The sequence below is a fragment of the Merops nubicus genome, unplaced genomic scaffold (assembly GCF_000691845.1).
Source record: "Merops nubicus isolate BGI_N331 unplaced genomic scaffold, ASM69184v1 scaffold8444, whole genome shotgun sequence".
Classification (NCBI taxonomy): Eukaryota; Metazoa; Chordata; class Aves; order Coraciiformes; family Meropidae; genus Merops; species Merops nubicus.
The window spans coordinates 201,228-222,593 of NW_008605423.1; the positions used below are offsets into that span (position 1 = coordinate 201,228).

Sequence of the window (21,366 nt, forward strand, 5' to 3'; positions counted from 1 at the left end):
CTCTAGAGTCCTGTTGGTTGAGTATCATGGTCAACTGCGATGCCTGGATTTGTTAGAACAGTTTACACTTGCCTACTTTGCCCTTTTTTATCAGGGGCAGCCTCTTGCTGAGTCGCGAAGTAGCACCACCAAAGATGACATTTCCTGATGAGCTGATGACTTCTAATTACATTTTTCCCATTACCATCCCAACAACATCTCTCAGCAGAAATCGGTGTGTTACAGCACTGCTGACATAAAAGATGTGGATAGTATTTGTCATGTAGTCCACTGGAGAGTCCACAGCCCTTCCCTGTGCTTAGTTGAGGTGGGAAGTCTCCAGTAGCAGCTGGCAACTGTTGAATTATTAAATGTGTCTGCAGCACTTCATATAATTATTGCCTAAGTGATAGAACAGTGAGATAAGCCTGGTGTCAACAAACAGATTTTTCCACCTTCAGAGTTTGGTTAACAGTCTTGCTGTTTTGAAATTCAAGAAAAGGCCACTCTGTCAGGAAAGATTTAAATAGAAAATTAAATGGGTTTGCATCTTGCTCTGCATGACAGGCTTTTTGTTAGGCTTTAAAGTCTGTATGGTCTAGTCAGGCACGTGGAAGTAAGATATCTATTTCTCTGTAATAGTTGTAGTTGTTGGGGAGAAATGTTAAATATAAGCAGTTATCACCAAATGGTATTTTAATCCACTAAATATTCTCTAGTTTAGTAATACAGTTTGTAGAGGCAGGAGAGCAAGAACGGTCGAAGTAATTTTTTGGTGTATTCTCAATTGACTGTCCATTCAGAGGGAATTTACCCTCTGGTGGTCTTTTCTTCCTGAAGAAAAAAAATATAGACAAGAGAGATGACTCCACAATTATGTCTTGACTAGAAATAACTGCGCCAGAAGATCTTTGCTGTTCCCCTCTCTTTCTGATAAAGTGCAATTAGAACACTGCTTGCCTCTATCTGTGAGATGTTTCTAGGCAGTGTTATTGTGAAGGAACATAAGCTGCCATTGCAGTTCTTCTTTAAACATGCAGTTGAAAAAGACAGCTCTGCTCTAGTCATAGAAAACATCAAAGCAACAGAACACTATTTTATCTGATGGGGGTAACAATATCTCAGCTAATAAAACGGCTGTCATCCATGCCCATTGTAAAGATAAGGAAGCTGAGGATGTTTGGATGCTCTTTGTTGGTACGCCAAGCTGCAATTATGCTGTGACAGAGCCCTTCTGGGCTATGATTGATGAAACATTTTGAGGGGAAAAGCGCTTCAATAAGCGAATTTGATTGGATTTGATGGTGACATTGCTTGTACAATGGTTGGCAAAAACAAAAACATGTTAAGTAGAACTAGGAAAACATGGCCTCACTTAATCTGCCTGGGATGTCCTTGCCACATTCACTTATTTGTATTGTATGCTGGACATAAACAAGTCTGATTCTGAAGTTCTTGTGTTGACCTTTTCTGGCATTGAGATCAAAGTACTGTCTGCAATAAAGATGAGAAGACTTTAAAGACTTCAGAGGCTTGTCAGAGTAGGGTATGTTTAAACATAAAATAACACAACAGTGCAGCCTTTGGCTAAAATAGGCACCAAATGAAGTTGTAAAGAAATTTGTTGCTTCTCAAGAAACCCATCATCCTCCTTCAGTTTAATGGCCTAGAAGTGGACTTGGTTTGAAAACAACAACTTCTTTCCTATGCCTTAATTTACAGGATGACTCTATCATTTACCTCAAGCAGATGTAACGTGGGTGTCACTAGCCAAGAGGAAAGTGATGCACTTTCCTTACTTAAATAAGTAATCTGCCTTACTGGGTAGATTTGAGGACTGGTAAAACCCTACTCTGAACGATAGTCAGATGTCTATAAGATGTTAGCCTTTCCAAAGCCTGGCTCTACCCTCTTTTGCAAAACTGTGTGCTGCTCTCCCATCCCAAACATGCCCTTTTCCCTTGCTCCAGCTGTTCTGTGTCCCAGATCTTTCACTGGGTCTCTGGAGGAGATCCTGGAGGTTGAACTTTATGATGTTGATCCAGAGCCAAGGCAGCTAGAGCAACAATTTAAGCTTTAATCCGATATTTTCATATTTGACAGCTTGACCATTTGAAAGTAAATGTCCTTTAAACACTGCTTTTCTCTGTGCATAATCTGTATTTAGATTTGAGATGTAAACCTGCTCCCTTGACTTGGATAAACAAAAGAAATGTTTAATGCTTACTATGACATAAAGTTTGCAACAAATCTGACCACAGAGATTTCCCAGCAAACTATTCTGGGATCTTTGGTACCTTGACTGAGCTGGGGTTTTCACAGCAAAACTAAGGATATCCTATAGAACTTCCTGTGCTGGTACATCCAGAGACAGGTGCAGAGGACAAAAGGCAACAACTTTTTTTTAATGAAGAAAATGTTTGATACATGATATAATAGTTTTCTTGGGTTAAAAATAACATGAGTCTTTACTGTTGCTTTTTGTCAGACCATTTTCTTGTCATACACTTCTAAAAAAAAGCTTGCAATGCTTCTCCACATCTCTAATATAAATGGCCTGATTTTTAGGGATACTGAAGAAATCTCAATGTTTCTGCAAGCTTAGTCTATTTGATAATCAAGTTGTTTATCCTGATTATGTTTGATTGAACTTAGATTTAGGCACTTAATTTGAGAGGATTATTTCAGCTGAAGGGAAGCTACTTTTCTTTTAGAGTCATTTGCTTGGGAAACAACTGTTAGCATTTCCAGCGGAGAACTTTGTGGCTGCGTAACACTTAGAAAAACACTAGTGTATGTTTCTGCAGTGCCTCCTCCTTTGATAGATTCCCAGCATGGCAGCGTGTGGAAATCTGTTGTTTTACATGGCTTTATTCATTACCTTATGACAGTCCTCCTTTTCTGTAGCTTCTCCCCTCTTAATATGTAAATTATACCACTCACTTTAATCAGTGGCAGCAGTGTTTTCTCTGTGTTTTGTAACTGAGAATTTGTCTCAACATGTCTGCTGAGCTGGCAGAGTGCAGTACTGGAAAAACCAAATCAAGCGATAGCAAGTAGTGTGGCTGTGCAGCATGGTGCTGTGTCCAGGCTACTAGAGATGGTCTAAAGGGCTAATTAGCTGGGCTAGAGAGCAGCACTAACACGCTATCCCTGCTTGTGGCACACAATGTGCCTCTGAGCTTTGTGCAGCCCTCCAGTGTGGTGTACAGGCATACCTCCAGCTGCCAAAAGATACACAGCATTTATATAACACATATACACCCTCCCACCCGTCAGTACTCCCTGACATAAAAGGCACAGAATAACACTTTATGTGGCAGGTTGTAATATGGCAAGCAAACTTGAAAGTGTTTTCAGTTCTGACTTGTGCCATGTTTCAATGTTATTCTCTAAGTATTACTTATGTCCAAACTGTAGATATGTTTTTAATGGTACTTTATATTTTTGCCTACTAAGTGTTTCATATCTTTGGGATAATAAAGTCCTTAACCTCCATAGCTCTGAATAAACACCATCACTAGAAAGTCACTGCTGCATACATAGCTTTGTCGTTATGAATAAACAGAATATTTTCACCTAGTATTTAACAACTATAGAAAAGCAGAGTTGTTGATGTAGTTAGTAAGGGAAAAGTCACTACAGATTGAATTAGGATGCTACATACTCCCCTCACATTCAAAATTCATTAAGGGACCTGAGTAGGTTAACTCCTTCTGCCATTTTACATGGAGCTAAATTTTTTTTGTGGTTTGTATGCCTTAGAAAGAAAGGTCCAGAAAGAGATATCAAAACCATTTGGCATGAGGAGATCACAAGCTCCTTCACTTCAGAGCTGTGGGGTTCAGGAGGGAGAGATGAAAGAGGAAATCTGGCCTTTAGAGCAGTCTGGTTTTTTGAAGAGTTTGCTCCAGAAAGGTAGAAAGCGCTATATACTTTTCAAATGAGCAAATTCCACTAAGATGGTATTTGGCTATTATATGGAATCATAGAATTGTTTTGCTTGGAAGAAACCTTTAAGATCATCAAGTCCAACCATTAACCCAGCCAAGTCACCACTAAACCATGTTCCTCAGCACCACATCTATACATCTTTTAAATATCTCCAGTGATGGTGAATCCATCACTTCCCCAGGCAGCTTGTTGCAGTGGTTTGCAATCCTTTAGGTGAAAAAAATTTTCCTAATATCCAACCTTAAACCTCCCCACATGCAACTTGAGGCAGTTTCCTCTCATTCTGTTGCTAAAAATCAGAAAATGACTGTGATTACCCAAAAATCTGCAAACCTTTGACTGACCCTTACTGGTACCATAGACCTAACTTCGACACAGTTTTTATAGCCTCCAAGTCCATTTGCAGCATTATATTTAGCTTTAATTTGCATCAGAGGGAAGGAGTGAGGGAGAAGACACATCAAAGCCTATATAATTTTATGGTGACTTTTTTTATCAGAAATGAAGCTCTGGGGTCAGTTTCTGAGAATCACTGTCAGTAGTTAAGACTTTTTCACCATGGAGTTAAATGCAGCATTGACAGTAGCTGGAAATACTTTAGTGGTTATTGTTGAAGTCATTAGTCTAGCTGAAGTAATGCTGGCGTGTTTTCCCTCTGGGTAGAATTCCTCAGTCTAATTGTCTCCTTCTTGCCAGACCATATTTGATATCTTCAGGTTTTGAGACTGGTTGTTTTCCAGTAATTAGTGGCTTTGCTCAGTTAAAGATTGAAATTATTTTCTTTTGTGAATTAGTCTATTATCAGGTAGTGAAGCTATCGAATTCCAGAGCACTGAAATTGGCTAACTTACAAATAGAGCTAATATAAGAAACTAAGTGTCACCAAGCCACATGAAAATTGTGTGGGCCACTGCAGAAGGTACTTGGTTCACATGTAATTTTTGACAAGGATGAAACAGTATTGATTTTTAAAAATCTATTATTTGCTATTGATGTTATCTTCTTCTAATGACCTCACCTTAATATTAGCTTAAAGCAATATAAGTGCATGCATCTCACAGATGAGGTGACCTAATGATAGTCTAACTTCATGAATAGTACTGACAATCAAATTTCATCAAGCTACTCTTGAGTACTGTAACTTGTATTGGACAAAAGTTCATCATGAACTCAGTGTCTCTCATGCCCAGATTAAAGTCCTTAAAGTACTTCGTGCACTCAGAACATAATTAGCCTGTGGTTTCAGAAATCACTGAATACGGTTTCATAGTGGAAAAACAAACAGCTTCTCCTGTAGTCACTGTTTTATGGTCTTCCATGTTATTTGAGCTCTTGCTTCTCTCAAAGCAATTTTACCACATCTTCTATTGTATTCCGCTTCTTAAATTCAAAATGGAACATAATGTAGATCTCAAAGTCAAAGGCCAGAAATGTTTTTGATATTGTTTCTGATACATTACAGCAAATAATTTTTCAAAGGACAAAACTTATAGAAGGCCATGTGCTACAATGACACCTGCACTTCATAATATACCACCTATTTTTAAGTAGCAGATTCAAAAGCATGAAGAGGGTCTTCTAGTTAAACACTGATGAGCTTAGGTGTCCTTTCTACATATAGATCTGTTCTTGCTGTCCAGAAAAAGACTTCCTTCTAAAGCTCCTAAATCATGTTGTATCATGATTTGGTAAAATCTCTTTTGGTGTTCAGTTTTTCTTATCCCTTCCAATATGCTGCTAAAGTGGTAGATATAAAATGACTGAGTTTATCTCCCTGGGGCCAGGAAGGTCATCTGGAAATGTGAGATGCAGGAACTTGTATTAATCCTGACTTTCAGCCTTGTGTTTCACTTGCTGTTAGGGCATTTGTTGAAGAAGTCAGAGACATCAGAATCTCTGAATGATGGCCCTTGTGTCACTGGCCATGGCAGACATCTGTCTAGCAGTTGGTGGGGATTAGATATGGATGCAGTAATCCTGATACAGTTATATTGCCTTTCTCTTGATACATTTAATATCTGTTGGATACAGTTCAGATGGATCTCAAGGTTTGGTGCATGGTGGTGTGCAATCTTCTTGCAGCTAGTCAGGAACTATTTTCTCTACAAGAAGACTGTTTGCAGATTCTGCTGTAATATGCAAAACAAAGTCTGGATTTAGCCAAAGAATGTGCCATACTGAGTTTATGCATTTTGGTTCAGAAAGTTCTGCAAAATGTTTTCAGAAATTAGTTTTGGAAATAACAAAAACCAGATGCATTGGAAATTGTAAAACTTTGTGTCTTATTTTCTTGAACGCTGCTATACAGTGGGTACAGGAGTATTGGGGGGGATATGTCTATGCAGTATAAATAAGTCATCACACTTATTTATATAAACTGAAGAAAGTATTAAACAGCATAACAAAGACTTAGGCTTCGTATTCTGATACATCTACTTTCATGGTGCCAATTCTATGACAACATTATGTTAAATCAAAAATACAATGGCAATTCTGCAAGAAATTACAATGTAAATATTGTCTAGCTATAAATTGTCTGGGGTTTGTTTGATTATTTTGTGGGAGTGTTTTGTTTTTTAAATACAGGGCTATCTGAGTGATGAAACAACTTCTACTTGGGCTGCCCATTAAGTTCTGCAGGGGATATAGTTATCCACTGGCAAATTCCTCTCGGGAAGGGAGTACTCTGCTGCTCACTGTCTTTTAAGCAAAAATATTCTGTTTGTGAATTTGTTGTTTTACTTTACAGTTAAAGGATGACTTTTAGTGGAAAACAAGTTAGCAACAAAAGTAAAAGCAAGATAAAAAATGATGCAATTTAATAACAGGGAAGTTTCTAAAACCCTTCTGCTGGTAACACTGAGAAAAACACTAACACCTGCACACTGGCAGCTTGAATCCAGCATATTCCCATTCAGCTGCACTTCACCTTGGTTTAATTTTGTGTTTTTGTGTGAGACAAATCAAGAAACTGATGTGTCTCAAATACAGTCTGTCTAAACCTTGAGTAGTAAGCTTGACACAAGGTGTCGGCCAGGATGCTGAGGTTGCATCTTGGTAATTAGATCTGTGTGGGGGTGAAGAAAGGAAGAGAAATGTGGTCTTTATTGTTGACTTCTGCTCTTGGCAGGTTTTGCCCCTTTGCTTTTATAAAAGCAAAAATGTAAGTTAATCGGAGCCACTCCTTGGATTCTAGTGATTTTGAGGTCAGGCTCTGTTATGGAAACAGACTTTTCACAAACTTAAACCAAACAAGAGCATGTTATTCAGGTCACTCAGAAGTATATGCAAGAACAATCCTGCTGTTGCAGCACCTGCCACAACAACAGAGATAGAGGAGATCATCACTGAGGGAAAGCCTTCTTTGGAATTAAGTTTAACCAGAGCTTCTCCATTAGTTCATACATACCCATCTGCCCACTCTAAGGAAGAATTCAGCAACTGGATCTTAGTTTCTGGTTCTCAAAAGTATAATATGAACCACCCCAAACAAAATGACTATTAATGACTCCCATCAACTACAATTAAAAGTACCTTTGACATACAATGAGCTCTGTGCCTGGATAGTTACTTTATAAATCATTACACAACTCCATGTACTTTATCATCACAGAAGTCCATGTACTTTATCGTTTGTGTCCACCAGCATGTGCCACCTGTGCAATGAACTCCACAAGAATCTGAATGCTTCCAGCCGCAGCTCCCTGGCACAGTGAGATCTTAGTGTTGCTGTTGCTATGTGGTGTTCAAGACCCCTGAACTTTGTGTTGTGTCACTGCTGAGTTAAGTCCAGGTCCTGGAAGAACAGCATTATTTCTTATCACAGCCTTTGCATGTTTTTAGTGAGTTTGATAAAGCCCATCAGATTGTCTAACATTCCTCTGCCTCATTCAAGCTGTTTTGTCTCTCACCCCCTTTTTTCACATCTGTCTTACCCATACCATGACGGTGCCACGGTGGCTTTTATATATAAGCTGTGAAGTAGTGACGCATTTCCTGGCTATGTTTTGTGAATTAATATCTTCCTTTTTTCTGTTTTGTTTTGAAATCTAGGAAAGTGCTACCTGGAAGTTTTTCACTCCCTTTAATCAAACTGTTTGCTAAGCTGTTTTCCTTCTGTCTGATCTCCTGCTTGGGACCAAAAGGTTTAGATTTGAATGGTGATGTCTCATTCATTTACATCCTGTCAGATGGAAGCCTTGGGTTGTTTGAGTTCACAGTATAGCTAACCAGGAGCTACATGTCACTGGAACAGGAAATTGGATTATTGTTTTATCCCCTCCTAGTCAACATTTATAATCCAGTTTTCTAGAAAATTTATCTGGTCATTACTCCTCTCATCCAAAGCCAGTTTGGGAACCCCAGCAGACCATTTTTGTACTGGATTTTTTTTCCATTTTATTTGCGATGCCTTGCTATCTCTGGCATTACTCTGCTACAGTCTCTCTCCTTCTTTAGTGTTTCATTTTATCAGCTCATCAGGCCAGATGCTCAGCTGTTGAATTAACACCATCTTCCTGGGAGGAAGGCAAAAGAGGAGCCTGGAGTGCTCCAAGTGAAGGAGGTCATGGTCTGCTTCCCTGAAGAGTGAGTGGCAGCTCCTATTCCCTTGTCCCTGAGCTACAATGTGGGTTGTATTCTTCACTCATACCTCTGACATCAGCAGGGGATGCATGACCAGCTCTGAGTTTTGCCTGTAATAGTAGGGGGTGAAACTTTATAGAACTCAAAGGTCTTCCCCTCATGATCTTGTTAGAGAAGGGGTATCAGGTAGAAAATGAATACTCGGGTTTGGATACCCAAACTGAATCTCCCTGTTTGCAGCTGCACAATTCTGAAGCTTTCTTGCTCAGTCTCTGCTGGTTAGTGCAGCTTTAAGGCTTTCTCTAAGGGGAGCAGTTGCTGCTCTCTGCAGTGAACCCAGATTCCTGCTTTCCTGGGGAGGCAGTGCTGGGGAAAAGGTGGGACAGGGCCACTCAGCAGTTATTTATTCTCCTCTTTCCTTCTGTTTCACTAATTTGAACACCCTGTTCCTTTTTATTCTCAAATTCCTGCAGACGCTTGCCTGGGTAAATCTTTTGTTTCTACTCAAGGACTAGCACTTTTTAAAGATTCCTTCCCACTTCATTCGTCACATATGAGTGAACACAAATTATAGATTTTCTTTTTTTGATACTTTATAAGGAAAGTTAAAAGGCAGGTTGTTCTGTGTGGCTAAACACAGCAATTTCATTACTGGCACTTACACAGTAATAAATGCTTTTCATGTTTAATTTGTAATATCTGAAAATATCAGCAAGCAATGAGGAAAGCAGTTTAGATAGTATATTAACATCCCTGAACCTTGTCCACTCTCTGAAACAACCTAAGTGCATTTCGAATATGTAGGAAGGTGCTTTTCCTTCTTCTTTCAGACTGTTCTGCCTGTTCCTTCGGCTGGGACTATAGGAATTTTCTTACGAAGGCCTTTTGTTTGGCCAGACATACAAGAACTGCTATCTGAAACCACCTCTGCATATACACATAGCCTGTGAAGAATGTGAGAGAAAATATTCATTTGCTGAACTAAGGACTTTTAAGAGTCCAGATAGCTGCAGAGCCATCAAGTTCAAACCAGCTAAAAACTACTGGCAAGCTATTAATGCATCTTGAGAAGGCATTGCAAAGAGCTGTTGCAAGAAGGTAGAGAGTTATGAAATTTTAACAAGATTTCCCATGCAGCAACTGCATGGTCCCCTGCCCCAGTGTAGGACAAAGATGAATCGGGCCCATTATGAAAGCAATTCATATTTAAATGAGATTTTCAGCCCAGTTCTGCAGTCTCAAGTGGCTTTTCAAAGCATCTGCTCTTTCATGCTGATTTAGATCAAGCCTGAATGCTGAATCTTTGGAGAATCATAAACAAATTGTGTTAAATTACCATTAATGGAAACACATCAGAAGGAAGGAAAGGCAAGGTTGTTAATGGTATCGCTGTTCTTAACTCGGGCTGTGATGGCTATAGATGCACAGTCCTGCAGCACAGAAGTAATGTATGTAAGATCACCCACTGTTCTGAGACCTCCAGACAAGCTAAGCACAGCAGGGTGAGTAGCACTGAAATTTGTTTTACAGGAAGCCTTTCATTTCCTTGCTTTTGAGGGGTTAAGTGAGGCACTTCAAGTAGTGTTTTCCCACGAGGGTTACACTAGGGAAGGGTAGTTTTAGTTTCCCCCAGGGGCTCCATAGCAGCTTTGGCAGCAGAGGTTGCTGTTGAAAGAGAACAGCCGGATGCAGAGAATCAGTGTATTCCCCAGCCACCTCAGCTGCATTTCCTTCCTATCCAGTGCTGTCCACTTTTCAAACTACTGTGTCTGACACTGATCCCCAGCCCTATGCTGCCACTGCTGTTTTTTATAAACAGGTATGCCCCAGAGGCCTCCAGCCTTGGTTTCAAAAGGCCTGGATCGGGGCAAAAACAACTGTTGATGTTTTAATTGCTTCTTATTACATAATCTAGGCAATGCACTGAATAAAATGTGAATGTATTGTAGTATACGGTAATGGCCTTGGTATGAGCTGCTTATGATGGGCCTTACTAACATCAAACTTTCTTCAAACTTCTGAAAATCACACCATCATGCCTATGCTTGTTCAGGCGTGGCTTTTGGGAAAAGTCAGGTTATCAAACTCAAGTTCTGGTCAGGAGTTCTTAATTCGTTAAAATCCTTCTATAAAATGTCAAGGTGTCAAAAGAGTTTACCTGCAACAGCCAGATTTCTGGTGCCCCAGGAAGCCTGTTGCCTCCCTGGCCAGCCTGACTGGTTGTCTAAGTCAGAGCCTGCAAAGAACCCTGGCCACAGCACAGATTACCTGGGGCAGGGAGGCAGGACTGCCAAAAGAAGCTGAGAAACAAAGGCCTCAAGTGCTCTGCCTGTAGCAAGGCCCCAGTAGAAAGCCTTAGGAGACACAGGTCTGACGGGCAGATTTTGGTCAAAGACTGGGTATTCCAGCTCTTCTGCAGAAAAGCCTGGAGCATGGAAGTCAAGGGCTGAGCAGCACGAGAGCAGGCTTTCCATGTGGTGGGTTCCCAAGGTGGCAAGTTCCTTGTAGCCATGGGCCATCCTATTACAGGTGGCTATCAGCAGTGACCAAACTTCAATTTAAGTATTACTAGTTTTCTAATCAGGCCACTTAACCAATTAATAAAGGACTAATTATTAAAGAAGTTCTCTTTGTATATAACTCAATATATTAGAAGTTTCACCCCAAAACTAACTCTTATTATAAGTCATCATATGATGAAAAAGTCTGTCATGGAGATGTGTTCAGTACAATGGAAATTTTTCAAAGCTGTTTTGAAAAATTTGCTGCCATAAGACTTCCCATCCTGACATTTTTTTCTGTAAAGTTATGTAAACAGTATTATGAAAGTCTTATATCTAAAACTGATAGTTCAAAGCATTTTCTCATGATTGTCACAATGATAGCAAATTATCATTGTAGATAATTTTGTAGATGTAATTGCACTTACATTTTTCTCTTGTAAGTTATTATTTTATAACCACCTAGTATTAAAACAGGATATATGACAGTGTGGAATTTTCACTTTAGAAAGGATGTGGAATATAATAAAGAAATTTGCTCTGTCCTTTTTCCCAAAACCTTATTGGATTCCTCTAGCTTCCAACTGCATCGTGGCCCAAAAATCCAAAAATAATTCTTCTTTTGTGTATTCATATATTTTAAAGCTTCAAAAAGAAATGGATGATTTTCATTAAAAAAGTATTCTATATCAATGGTAAACAAAACTAATACACATTTACTTAATGAACAACAAACATTACCTGATGTAAAAGAGTGATTGTTGGAACACTGGATCAAATTTACAGCCTTCTGTGACAGGAAGACTTTCATCAATGGCCAAACTTCTTGGAGGGCATACTCAATCCTAAACTTATACTGCTTTCATATTAATGAACAGAAGCCGTTTTAATACAGAATTATCATCCTCAATTCAAAAAGTAGTTTGAAAAGGCTATACATTATTAAGGTAAATCCTTATACACTTCCAAGAGACTAGCAAAGATATTACTTGTAGCTAGTAGCTAAATCCATCTAACAATAATTATTTTTACAGTAATTTTTAAGACAAAGATGGAGAATTGGTTTCATTTTTACACCAGTAGCATGTAAGCATCCTACTAATATTCAGGTACATACACATTCCTGTATCCACCTATCTTTGGATTATTTAACACAAATTTCCTAGGAAACTATTTATAAATTTCCTTACACTGTGATTTTTAATGATGAGATTAAAAAAAAAAAAAAAAAAAAAAAAACACCAAAACCCAATACCCAAACAGTTTGCTTCCCGCTCACCCCCCACTCCCCCACTATCATTTCTCAAGACAGTTCAGATACTCAGGAAACATCTTGTGTATCAGACTTGTATGCAGTCTTTCTATTTAGCCACAGTAATTAACCTTGTCATTTGGCCAATACTGTCCCTAAAAGTCTTGAAATTTTTCATCGGTTACTGGAAAAAAAAGAAAAAAATCATTAAAGAAATGTGCAGTCTTGAAATACTGCCTGCAGTGTTCAATGTGTATCTGTGCCAGCAGTGAGTGCACATGCCATAATTAAATTAGGTAGCAACAAAGAAGGTGGATTATATGCTTGCTGTCATTTAAAGTATCCTCTTTTAAAGTATCCTCTCTGTGTAGACAGAAATTTTTCTTTAAAAACAAGCAAACAAAAAAATCCAAAACATTTTTCCATTTATAAATCCTTTTTTTTTTTTTCCTGATGTTCTTTAAATCACAAATCAAATAATATAAATCATGTAGAATTTAGAAAATTACCTTGAGCCCCTGGACTTTACATTGAACTGATATCTGAAGAAAAAATTCAGGTTGTTTAGATAGAGACCTAGATTTTTTTTGTTATCATTGCTGGTCTTGTAAATTATTTTGTGTGAAATCAGGCAGATTAAGCACATGTAGTACAAATCAATATGATTTTTTTTTCTTTGAAACTTTTTCCTCAATTGCCTTTCTCATTAAATCTGTAGTTTTCCATAGTGAGTACCACCCTGGGCCTACTTACGTCAGTGACTTTCATGTCATTAATTTCAATGGAAGCAGGATGTGGTTCAGTAAATTATCCCCCAGCACAGTCTCCTTAGTATTACATTAAACTCTGGGTATAATGAAAAGAAAGCTCCTTATGAATTTAGCTCTTTAAAATATTCATTCTTGTGTTTGCCATGTAAGTTACTGCTGTTCTTCTTCACTGTTTTAAAGGTTTCTTAAATTATCTGAAAGGTATTCTGAATAGGTGAGCCTCCTAAGGCAATATAGTCACCATTAAACCCTTTATAGACATAGTAAGTATTGAGGAAACAGACCTGTAATCTAGTAAAGATAATTAGGCATAATTGTGAAGAATTTCTTGATAACTGTTTCATGATTCATTTTAGTATTGCTTATAAACATTTTGGACCACCTGAAAAAGGTAATATTGCTGGATTTTGAGGACTGTGCATGAGCTTCTAGAAAACAAATACAAAAGAAAAGTCCATGTATGTAGCCTGTAGTTTTTCTGTTCTTAGCTCTGTTATTCCTGTACTTTGAATGAAGTTCTGCAGTCATCGGTGTCCTTCTACTTCACATCTTCCCTAAATACTAATCTATGAGCTTTCCAAAGTCAAAATGTATTGTTTTCTTCAATCTGTAATACTTTCCCAAGAGCACGTTTACTTGATAGCCAAAATAATTTAGTGAACCTTTTTTTTTATTATTTTCATGAAATGCCAGAGCAAACTGGGATTACAAAAGAGCCAAACAGGGACACACCAATGATATTCAAAGTGGACATTATTAAAAAGATTTGTAAAGTGTTCTGGGACCTGGTCTGTGCAATGTCACCTGCCAAACTCAAAATTTTCATGTTCTCATGCTTTGCTTTTCAACTTGGATCAACACTACGTTTTTTCCTCCCTATCATAATCCTGCTTAAACTAATTTGGTTTTACTTTGGCATTCTTTACAATCCAAATCATACACCTTCTCTTGCTGTATTCTCATGAATACTAAAGCTGTAGAATAAATATTGTTGACATGTGTTGGCAAAGTGTTTTTGTACTTGGATTCCTGATTAAATTACATTAAATTTTAGTTATAATGAGCATAATCCGTTTGATACTGTTGACCCAAATTCCCCTGAGGAAAGCTGCAGTTCTGAGTTGATATTTGCATCTCTGAGTGAACTGTGTAACATTCAAAATCATGTCAGACTTCAAATCTGAAATATGTCCTGTTCCAGGTTTATGCTGCGAGTTGTGACTAAGTTATATTGCAGAAATATATTCCTGCAATGCTTTATGGCTCTTGATGTACTTTAATCTTGCCACTGCCCTAGCTTGCATGACACTACTTACCTGTACCCTATCTCTGCAAATACCTTCTGAGAACACTGCCTATCAGGAAAGCAGAAGCACCTTTCTGAAACTCATCCTTGGGCATCTTTTCTGAAATCATATTTCTTCTCCCTGTCACACTCCTTAATCGTTCCTTTTCTGCAATAAATTGTTATTTCTCTCCCTGTTAGAAATCTTTCCTGTCATTCATCATGTTATGAGTAACTTTTACTTGAGAACAGAAACAAAATCCCTGTAGACTTCAAGAAGCCTTTAACTCTTTTCCTTTCCCACAATGTAGAAAATAGAGAACTCCACTCAAAGTGTCGTCTTTTCGGGGAGAGTTTCACTGAGTTGTTTTGGGGTGCTTTGGGAGAAATGGATTATTTAGAAAGATGGAATTATCAATATTGGGAGTGTTACTATCATTTTGGTAAGTAGAGTTTCTGGATAAGGAAGCTTTTGAAATTTTTCTGAAGCTTGGTCTGAAAATTATTTAATAGACAATAGATGCCTCAGAAGATTCTGGAGAAGAAACAGGTTTAGTCACTGCAGAAGATCAACTATAAAGTTCAAAGCATGGGTTTACTATTTCATTTGACCTCTGATCAAGCTAGCTGGATCCCCATGCTCACAATGATAGCACTTGAAAAGGCTAGAGATGTAGTCTTAAAACTTGTGTATATGGTTCCTTTTTCATGTCTAATTGGAGGCATGGGATTTAGCCCTCTAAAACAGATCCTGTAAATTGGCAGGTACAAAAATAATACTTGCACAGCAATTGTGAAGAGGTAAAGATTAAGCCATGAATCTTGCTCATCTGTTTCTTATGATCTTTGGGATAACTAAGAAAAAAAAACATACCTGAAGACTCAGGTAATTCAGTAGGACAAACTCTGTAAGATTGTTATCTGGGACTGCTGAAATACCACAGAAAGTCTTCAAACACAGGACAGAATAAAACCTGTCAGTTTTGCTGTATTGATTCTGATTTGGTGTTACGGAACAAAGCAGATGACTTCTTGATATCCTTTTGAGCTTGATTTTCTATGATTCTAAATTCTCAGATGCGTCTCTGGAAGGATCTGTAGATTTTTGGGCAGCAAAAAATGTTAACAGATATAACTATGGCAGAAAATGTACTTGTCTCAATCCTTTTTTCTAAACAAACAATCAATTAAACCTTTCACTTCAGTACCTGCTGGTGTTCTCTTTCATTGACTCACTCAGGAAGAGGGCAGAAGAGTGCTGCTAACACCTGATTATGTTCTTGGCAATGGGAAAACTATATAGACAAACACCAAGAATGCCAGCTCAGCATTCAAAACTTATATAAATAAAATAAGAGAGGCCAAATTAAGCTTTTACTTTGTTTTCTTCAGCTGGCAAATGCATATATTTCTCTATAATTTATGTCTTGACAGATGATAATGAATGTGAAAATGCTACTCAGCCTTGTGGAGAGCATGCCAATTGCACAAACACGGTGGGAAGTTATTTCTGTATGTGTGTGCCTGGTTTCAAATCCAGCAATGGTCAACAAACTTTTGTACCTAATGATGGAACCTCCTGCGTGGGTAAGTTATTAATGTCTGCTAGCTAGCTTTACATTGTCACTCTTTTCATACTGCTTCTGTTAATTATAGAAAACTAGCAAAATGCTTTCAGATTTGTGAAGTTTGGAGTCTGGATATAAAATTCCCACAACTGGGACTTGTACAAGCAATATTCCAGGTCTGCACGTCTCACTGATAACACAGCAGCTGCCATTGCTTTCAGGAACATTTCAGTCTTGACTCTTGCAATATTTTTAATCCACATGTCACAGTTTTAGACAATTATAATATAGTTAAGGTAACACAGAAATCCCCAATCCACCTATTTCTGTCCCTGTTTCAATGATATATGAGCAAGGTGGTCATATCCTTAAAACAAAGCAAAGTGACAAAGTATTCTGCATTCAGGTTGCCTTGGACAAAAAAAAAAAAAAATTTCCTATACATTTGACCTACTATGCTCCAAATATCTTTTGTCTGAGGGCTTTGGTTGGGATATTTTTTGGTAATTTTTCAAGCCTGATCAAAAGCAATGAGCCAGGTCGGTAGTTATACTACCTCCTGCACCATCCATCACCCTCTGTTTCCTGTAGCAGTTAGATGGAACATGTTCAAGATTACAGGGGAGGAAAAGTTCTCTGGAAAAATGTTATTTCTGAACAACTATGCAATCCTTTAGGATTTCCTTTGAATGGAAGAGCTGTAACTATTTCTCTTTTTTCAAACTCCTGGTAATTTTCTCTGTATGTTGCAACAGTCCTCAGGGAATGGGAAAATGAGAAATAAATCTATTGCCCTTTACACCTTTATGCTGACTGTGTCTCGTTCTAGATATGTCTCCTGTGAGCCTGTAAGTGCTGACAACCTCTCTTCTTCCTTCTCTTAATATCAGCAGAATGGCTGCATATTAAGCCAGAAAGTGATCTAATCAACATTTCTTGCCCATTGCTCACATCGATCTAAGAGAGCTCTCCTTTATCCAACCACTATGAATTGTACCTAAATTAACTGGGATTGAGACTGTTAGCACACTGAGCTGTAAATATTCTCACAGTTTCTGGTGCAGCATTGGATTTTTATATTATGACATTTCCTCAACTTCAGAAGTTTTGTCTTCAAAGTTATTTTTCTGACTATTTTTGTCACTTTTACTTTTTACCATTAGCTTGCTAATTTCAGGTTTTTGCCCTCTTTATTGGGCAGACTGATTTTTTTTTTTTTTAATCCTCTACTGGGGGTTCATTCACCACTTTTCTTCTCCTTTTTGCAAATCTATATGGGAGGAACTGAGAGCTTCTGAAATTCACACTGAAATAAAAAATTACCTGTGGGCACCTTTTCTCATTAAACAAGTGTACTGATTACTTTACCAAGCAGTGTGTCCTAAAGACAACCTTTTGATCCACAATTAATTTTCACTTTATCTGTCAGGAAAGCCATAATAGGATATTTTATACCCAACGGATCTGCTGCTACAGGTAGTAGGTATGACTTGCACACAACCAACTAATGCTGGTGTATTCAGACTGTACTATGCACAGCTGAAGCAGTGAAGTTTGTCATCGTAAAATATAGTGTAAGTTATCCAGTGCAAATTGGATAGGGCTACTGAGTATCCACCCTCCCCAAGTTTTTAAGGTCCAAAAATATTTTCATATTCTTCAAAGTCTTTAGTATTCTTTTTAATATGTGTCTCTAATGTGTACAGCAGTAACTCTTAAAATGCTGCAGTTGAATTTTGGAGAGCATGCCATTATGCAAGCTGTTTGTTTATGTCCTCAAACACATCTGGAGCTCCCAGCAGTGCAAGCATGGTACATGACTGTGTATATGAGTCCATTTCAAAGTTCATGTGCGTATGCATGTGTGTTCCTCCTTTTTTTGGATACTATACTAAACTTCCAAATACAGCGTCATTATAACTCTCAAGGTAGCAGATCAAAAGAAAATCTAGGACAATGATTTGAGGAAATGTCCAGTCACCCTTAATCTAACCAGAATGTTGAGTTTTGAGTTGAGGGTCAGCAGTATTTCATCAACGTTATCAGTCAGAATTGGTGAAGAAATGACAATAAAACATGCAGATGGAGGAGGAACTGGAGAGTAGGAAGAGAGAGAGAAAAAGAGAACAGAAATGGAGAAGAAGAAAAGAGGAATGCAGAGATGTGATATTTCTGAAGATGGTATTTTCTGCTGTCCTGAATATGAGCTATTATATATTTACTGTGTAAAAGCCATGCTTTTTCCTTAGACTTCACATTTTATTGAATGTTTGGCTGTAGATAAAAAAGTGAAATATAAACCTACTTTATTCACTCCAGTCAACAGAGTAAAAACGTGAAAATGGGCATCTGTAAAATGGAAGTGACTTCTGCGCCACTCTTCCTTTTCCAGGAACGTGTTATTAGTTTTCTTCAGGTATTTCTGAGAGCACTGGAGAGGCACCCATTCCCCATCACATCTTTTTCTGTGATAGGGGAGTTGAGCAGTGGATGGGAGATGGCATTATGCCACATTGCTAACTTTTCTTTTACCTGTGCCATTCGTAGGCTTTTTTATTTCTACTTTGTGTGTGCTGCTGCCTTCCACAGTATGGAGACATGGGGAGGGAACATCTCGTCCTTTGCAATTGGACTTTTCAATCACTTGAAAGCTACTAATAAGCAGAAGGTATAATGTAGACATCAAGCTGTCTTGACTGACAGACTGAAGAATCAAAGTGAAGTAGGTACAATCCAGTAATTGGCAAGACTGAACGTAATAAGTGTTCTCAGTACTTTTAATTTAATTGGAATTTCCTTGCCTGCTGCAGTAAATGAGGAGTGACAAAGCACAGAAATAAAATAAAAGGTTATAAATCTATTTTCACACTTGCCGACATGGTGTTGGTGATACTATTTTTCTGATTGAAGTTATTATAAAAGCTTCAAAGATCAGCTCCAGGATTTGTTTGAATATTTACTAAAAGGCCAGGGCTTTTTGCAGAACTATGACAAATGCTCTTCTATTCAAAAAGCTGCTGTTCTTCAACTTTTGCTCAGGAGTGTTGTTTGTGAAGACTGCTCATGCAAGCCTTGGCAGCCCAGTCCTGCTCCCATAGTAGATCAAGGAGGACGGTTTGAAATCATCACCCCAAAGCTCCAGTAAAATCAGACTGCTGAAAGCACAGACAAGCTGTTGTCCATGTGTGGTGCAGCAACTGCATGTGTGGTTAAAAAGACATAACTACAAAATATAAAGAAACAAAACCCTACAGCTACTGCACACAGTATTTCAAAGCAGAATCTTAAAAGGAGCATTCTTTCAACTGTTACAAATTGTTGGCTTCTCCAGAAATCTCATTGTATTAAAAGGGATACAAAGCTGATTAGTACCTTGCAAGATCAGGCACATTGCATTTTAATTTTGTCATCCACGAGATTTTTTTTCTCCAGGAAACGTTAAGTTAGATAGGCATGATATGGACTCATTCCATATGGACAACTCAACCACAGAAAATTTATTTGCATATACTTAAAGTGACAAGTGGTGTCCCTCAAGGGTCCGTACTGGGACCGGTGTTGTTTAACATCTTTATCAATGACATAGACAGTGGCATCGAGTGCACCCTCTGCAAGTCTGCTGACGATGCTGAGCTGGGTGGTGCAGTTGACATGCCCGAGGGATGAAAGGCCACCCAGAGGGACCTGGACAGGCTGGAGAGGTGAGCTCAGGTGAACCTCATGAGTTTCAACAAAGCCAAGTGCAGAGTCCTGCACCTTGGCCAGGACAACCAGCATTACCAATATAGGCTGGGAGAGGACACATTAGAAAGCAGTCCACTGGAGAATGACTTGGGGGTACTAGTCAATGAGAAGCTGGACATGAGCCACCAATGTGCAGCAGCAGCCCAGAAGGACAATGGAATCCTGGGTTGCATCAAAAGAAGCATGGCCAGCAGATGGAGAGAGGTGATCTTGCCGCTCTGCTCTGCCCTGGTCAGACCACTGACCAGAAGTATTGTGTACAGCTCTGGAGACCCCAGCATAAGAAGGACATGGACCTGTTGGAGAGTGTTCAGCAGAGAGCCACAAAACTGATCAGAGGGCTGGAGCACCTCTCCTGTGAGGAAGGGCTGAGAGAGTTGGAGTTGTTCAGCTTGAAGAAGAGGAGGCTCCAGGGGGACCTTATAACAACCTTTCGGTACCTGAAGGGGGCCTACAAGAAAGCAGGGGAGGGACTATTCACAAGGGCTTGTAGTGACAGGACGAGGGTAATGGATTTTAGCTAGAAAAGGGAGATTTAGGTTAAAGGTTAGGAAAAAGTTCTTCAATATGAGGGTGATAGATCCTTGGAATAGGTTGCCCAGACAAGTAGTGGAGGCCCCATTCCTGGGGACGTTCAAGATCAGGCTGGATGAAGCTCTGAGTAGCTTGATCTAGTTGGAGATGTCCCTGCTCATGGCAGGGGGGTTGGACTACATGACCTCTGGAGGTCCCGTCCAGCCCAGACATTCTATGATTCTACTTGACAGGAGGTGTCTACCAGACTTTAAATAGCCATCCTCTTGCCAGAGATGTGCCTTGGTGCTTGAGTTTTTGTTAAAAATAATAATAATAATAATTCTAACTTCTCACTAAAATATCCGTTACACTTAATATCTGACATAATTACAAAAGGAAAGGTAATTTTGTAACTGCCCAATAATGACAAATAAAGGATTGACCAAAGCAAAAGTTGATGAAAAGCAAAATATCATAATAATTTTGAAGTATTTGTGTCAAACATAACACAGAAATAACACAGAAATCTGACACTTGACAATGGTAGTTTGGAAAATACTCATTTATTTATTTATAAGTGATTGTAAGTTTTAGCAAAGTTTGTTGTCATTTGCTTGTGTCTTAGCACTGAATTACATGCTGAATATCTTGTTAAGATGTACGTGTCTTTCTCCATGTAGCTGACAAGGCCAAAGAAATCTTTGCCATAAGGCTGCTGTAGGCTCTTATTACAAACTGGAATTGTCATGGTTTTCGCCCTTGCCGTTTCAATTCATTCAGCATTTGTCTGTCTTACACAGGGTCACGCTACAAGGCACTGACAGGCAACCACTTGTTTCAAAAAGAGCTACATAATTTACTGATGTGAGAGGTTATTTAAATGCCAAGAGTAAGAACTTCAGCCTTACAACTTTAAATGACAGCATTTAATTATGAGGTAGCCTGTATGTAGCGCTATATTAAGCGCCTCCCCTACCCCCTTTTCTTCAGTTTTGCCAGGTTCATTGATTTATAACCAACGTGATTAGCTCCATGAGTACGAATAGCGAGATCACAGAAACCATACAAATAAGGCTAATGCAAAACTTGACTCATTAAAGAGAAACCTTTGCAGTTTGGGGCATTAAATATGAAAACAAACTATTGCCCTAGTGCAGATAATTATAATTTAACCTCATACTAACTTCAGTGCTTGCACCAAGCCATTCAAAGA

At 38.6% G+C, this 21,366-nt stretch overlaps 1 protein-coding gene across 1 annotated transcript in view; it reads left to right on the forward strand.

The window, feature by feature from the left end:
- The window catches only part of ELTD1 (EGF, latrophilin and seven transmembrane domain containing 1), a 71,688-nt gene that overhangs the window by 21,871 nt on the left and 28,451 nt on the right, over window positions 1–21,366 (forward strand). The window contains exon 3 of the mRNA XM_008939333.1: window positions 15,760–15,912. Within this exon, the coding sequence (XP_008937581.1) occupies window positions 15,760–15,912 (153 nt within the window). The remainder of the gene's footprint in view (window positions 1–15,759; window positions 15,913–21,366) is intronic.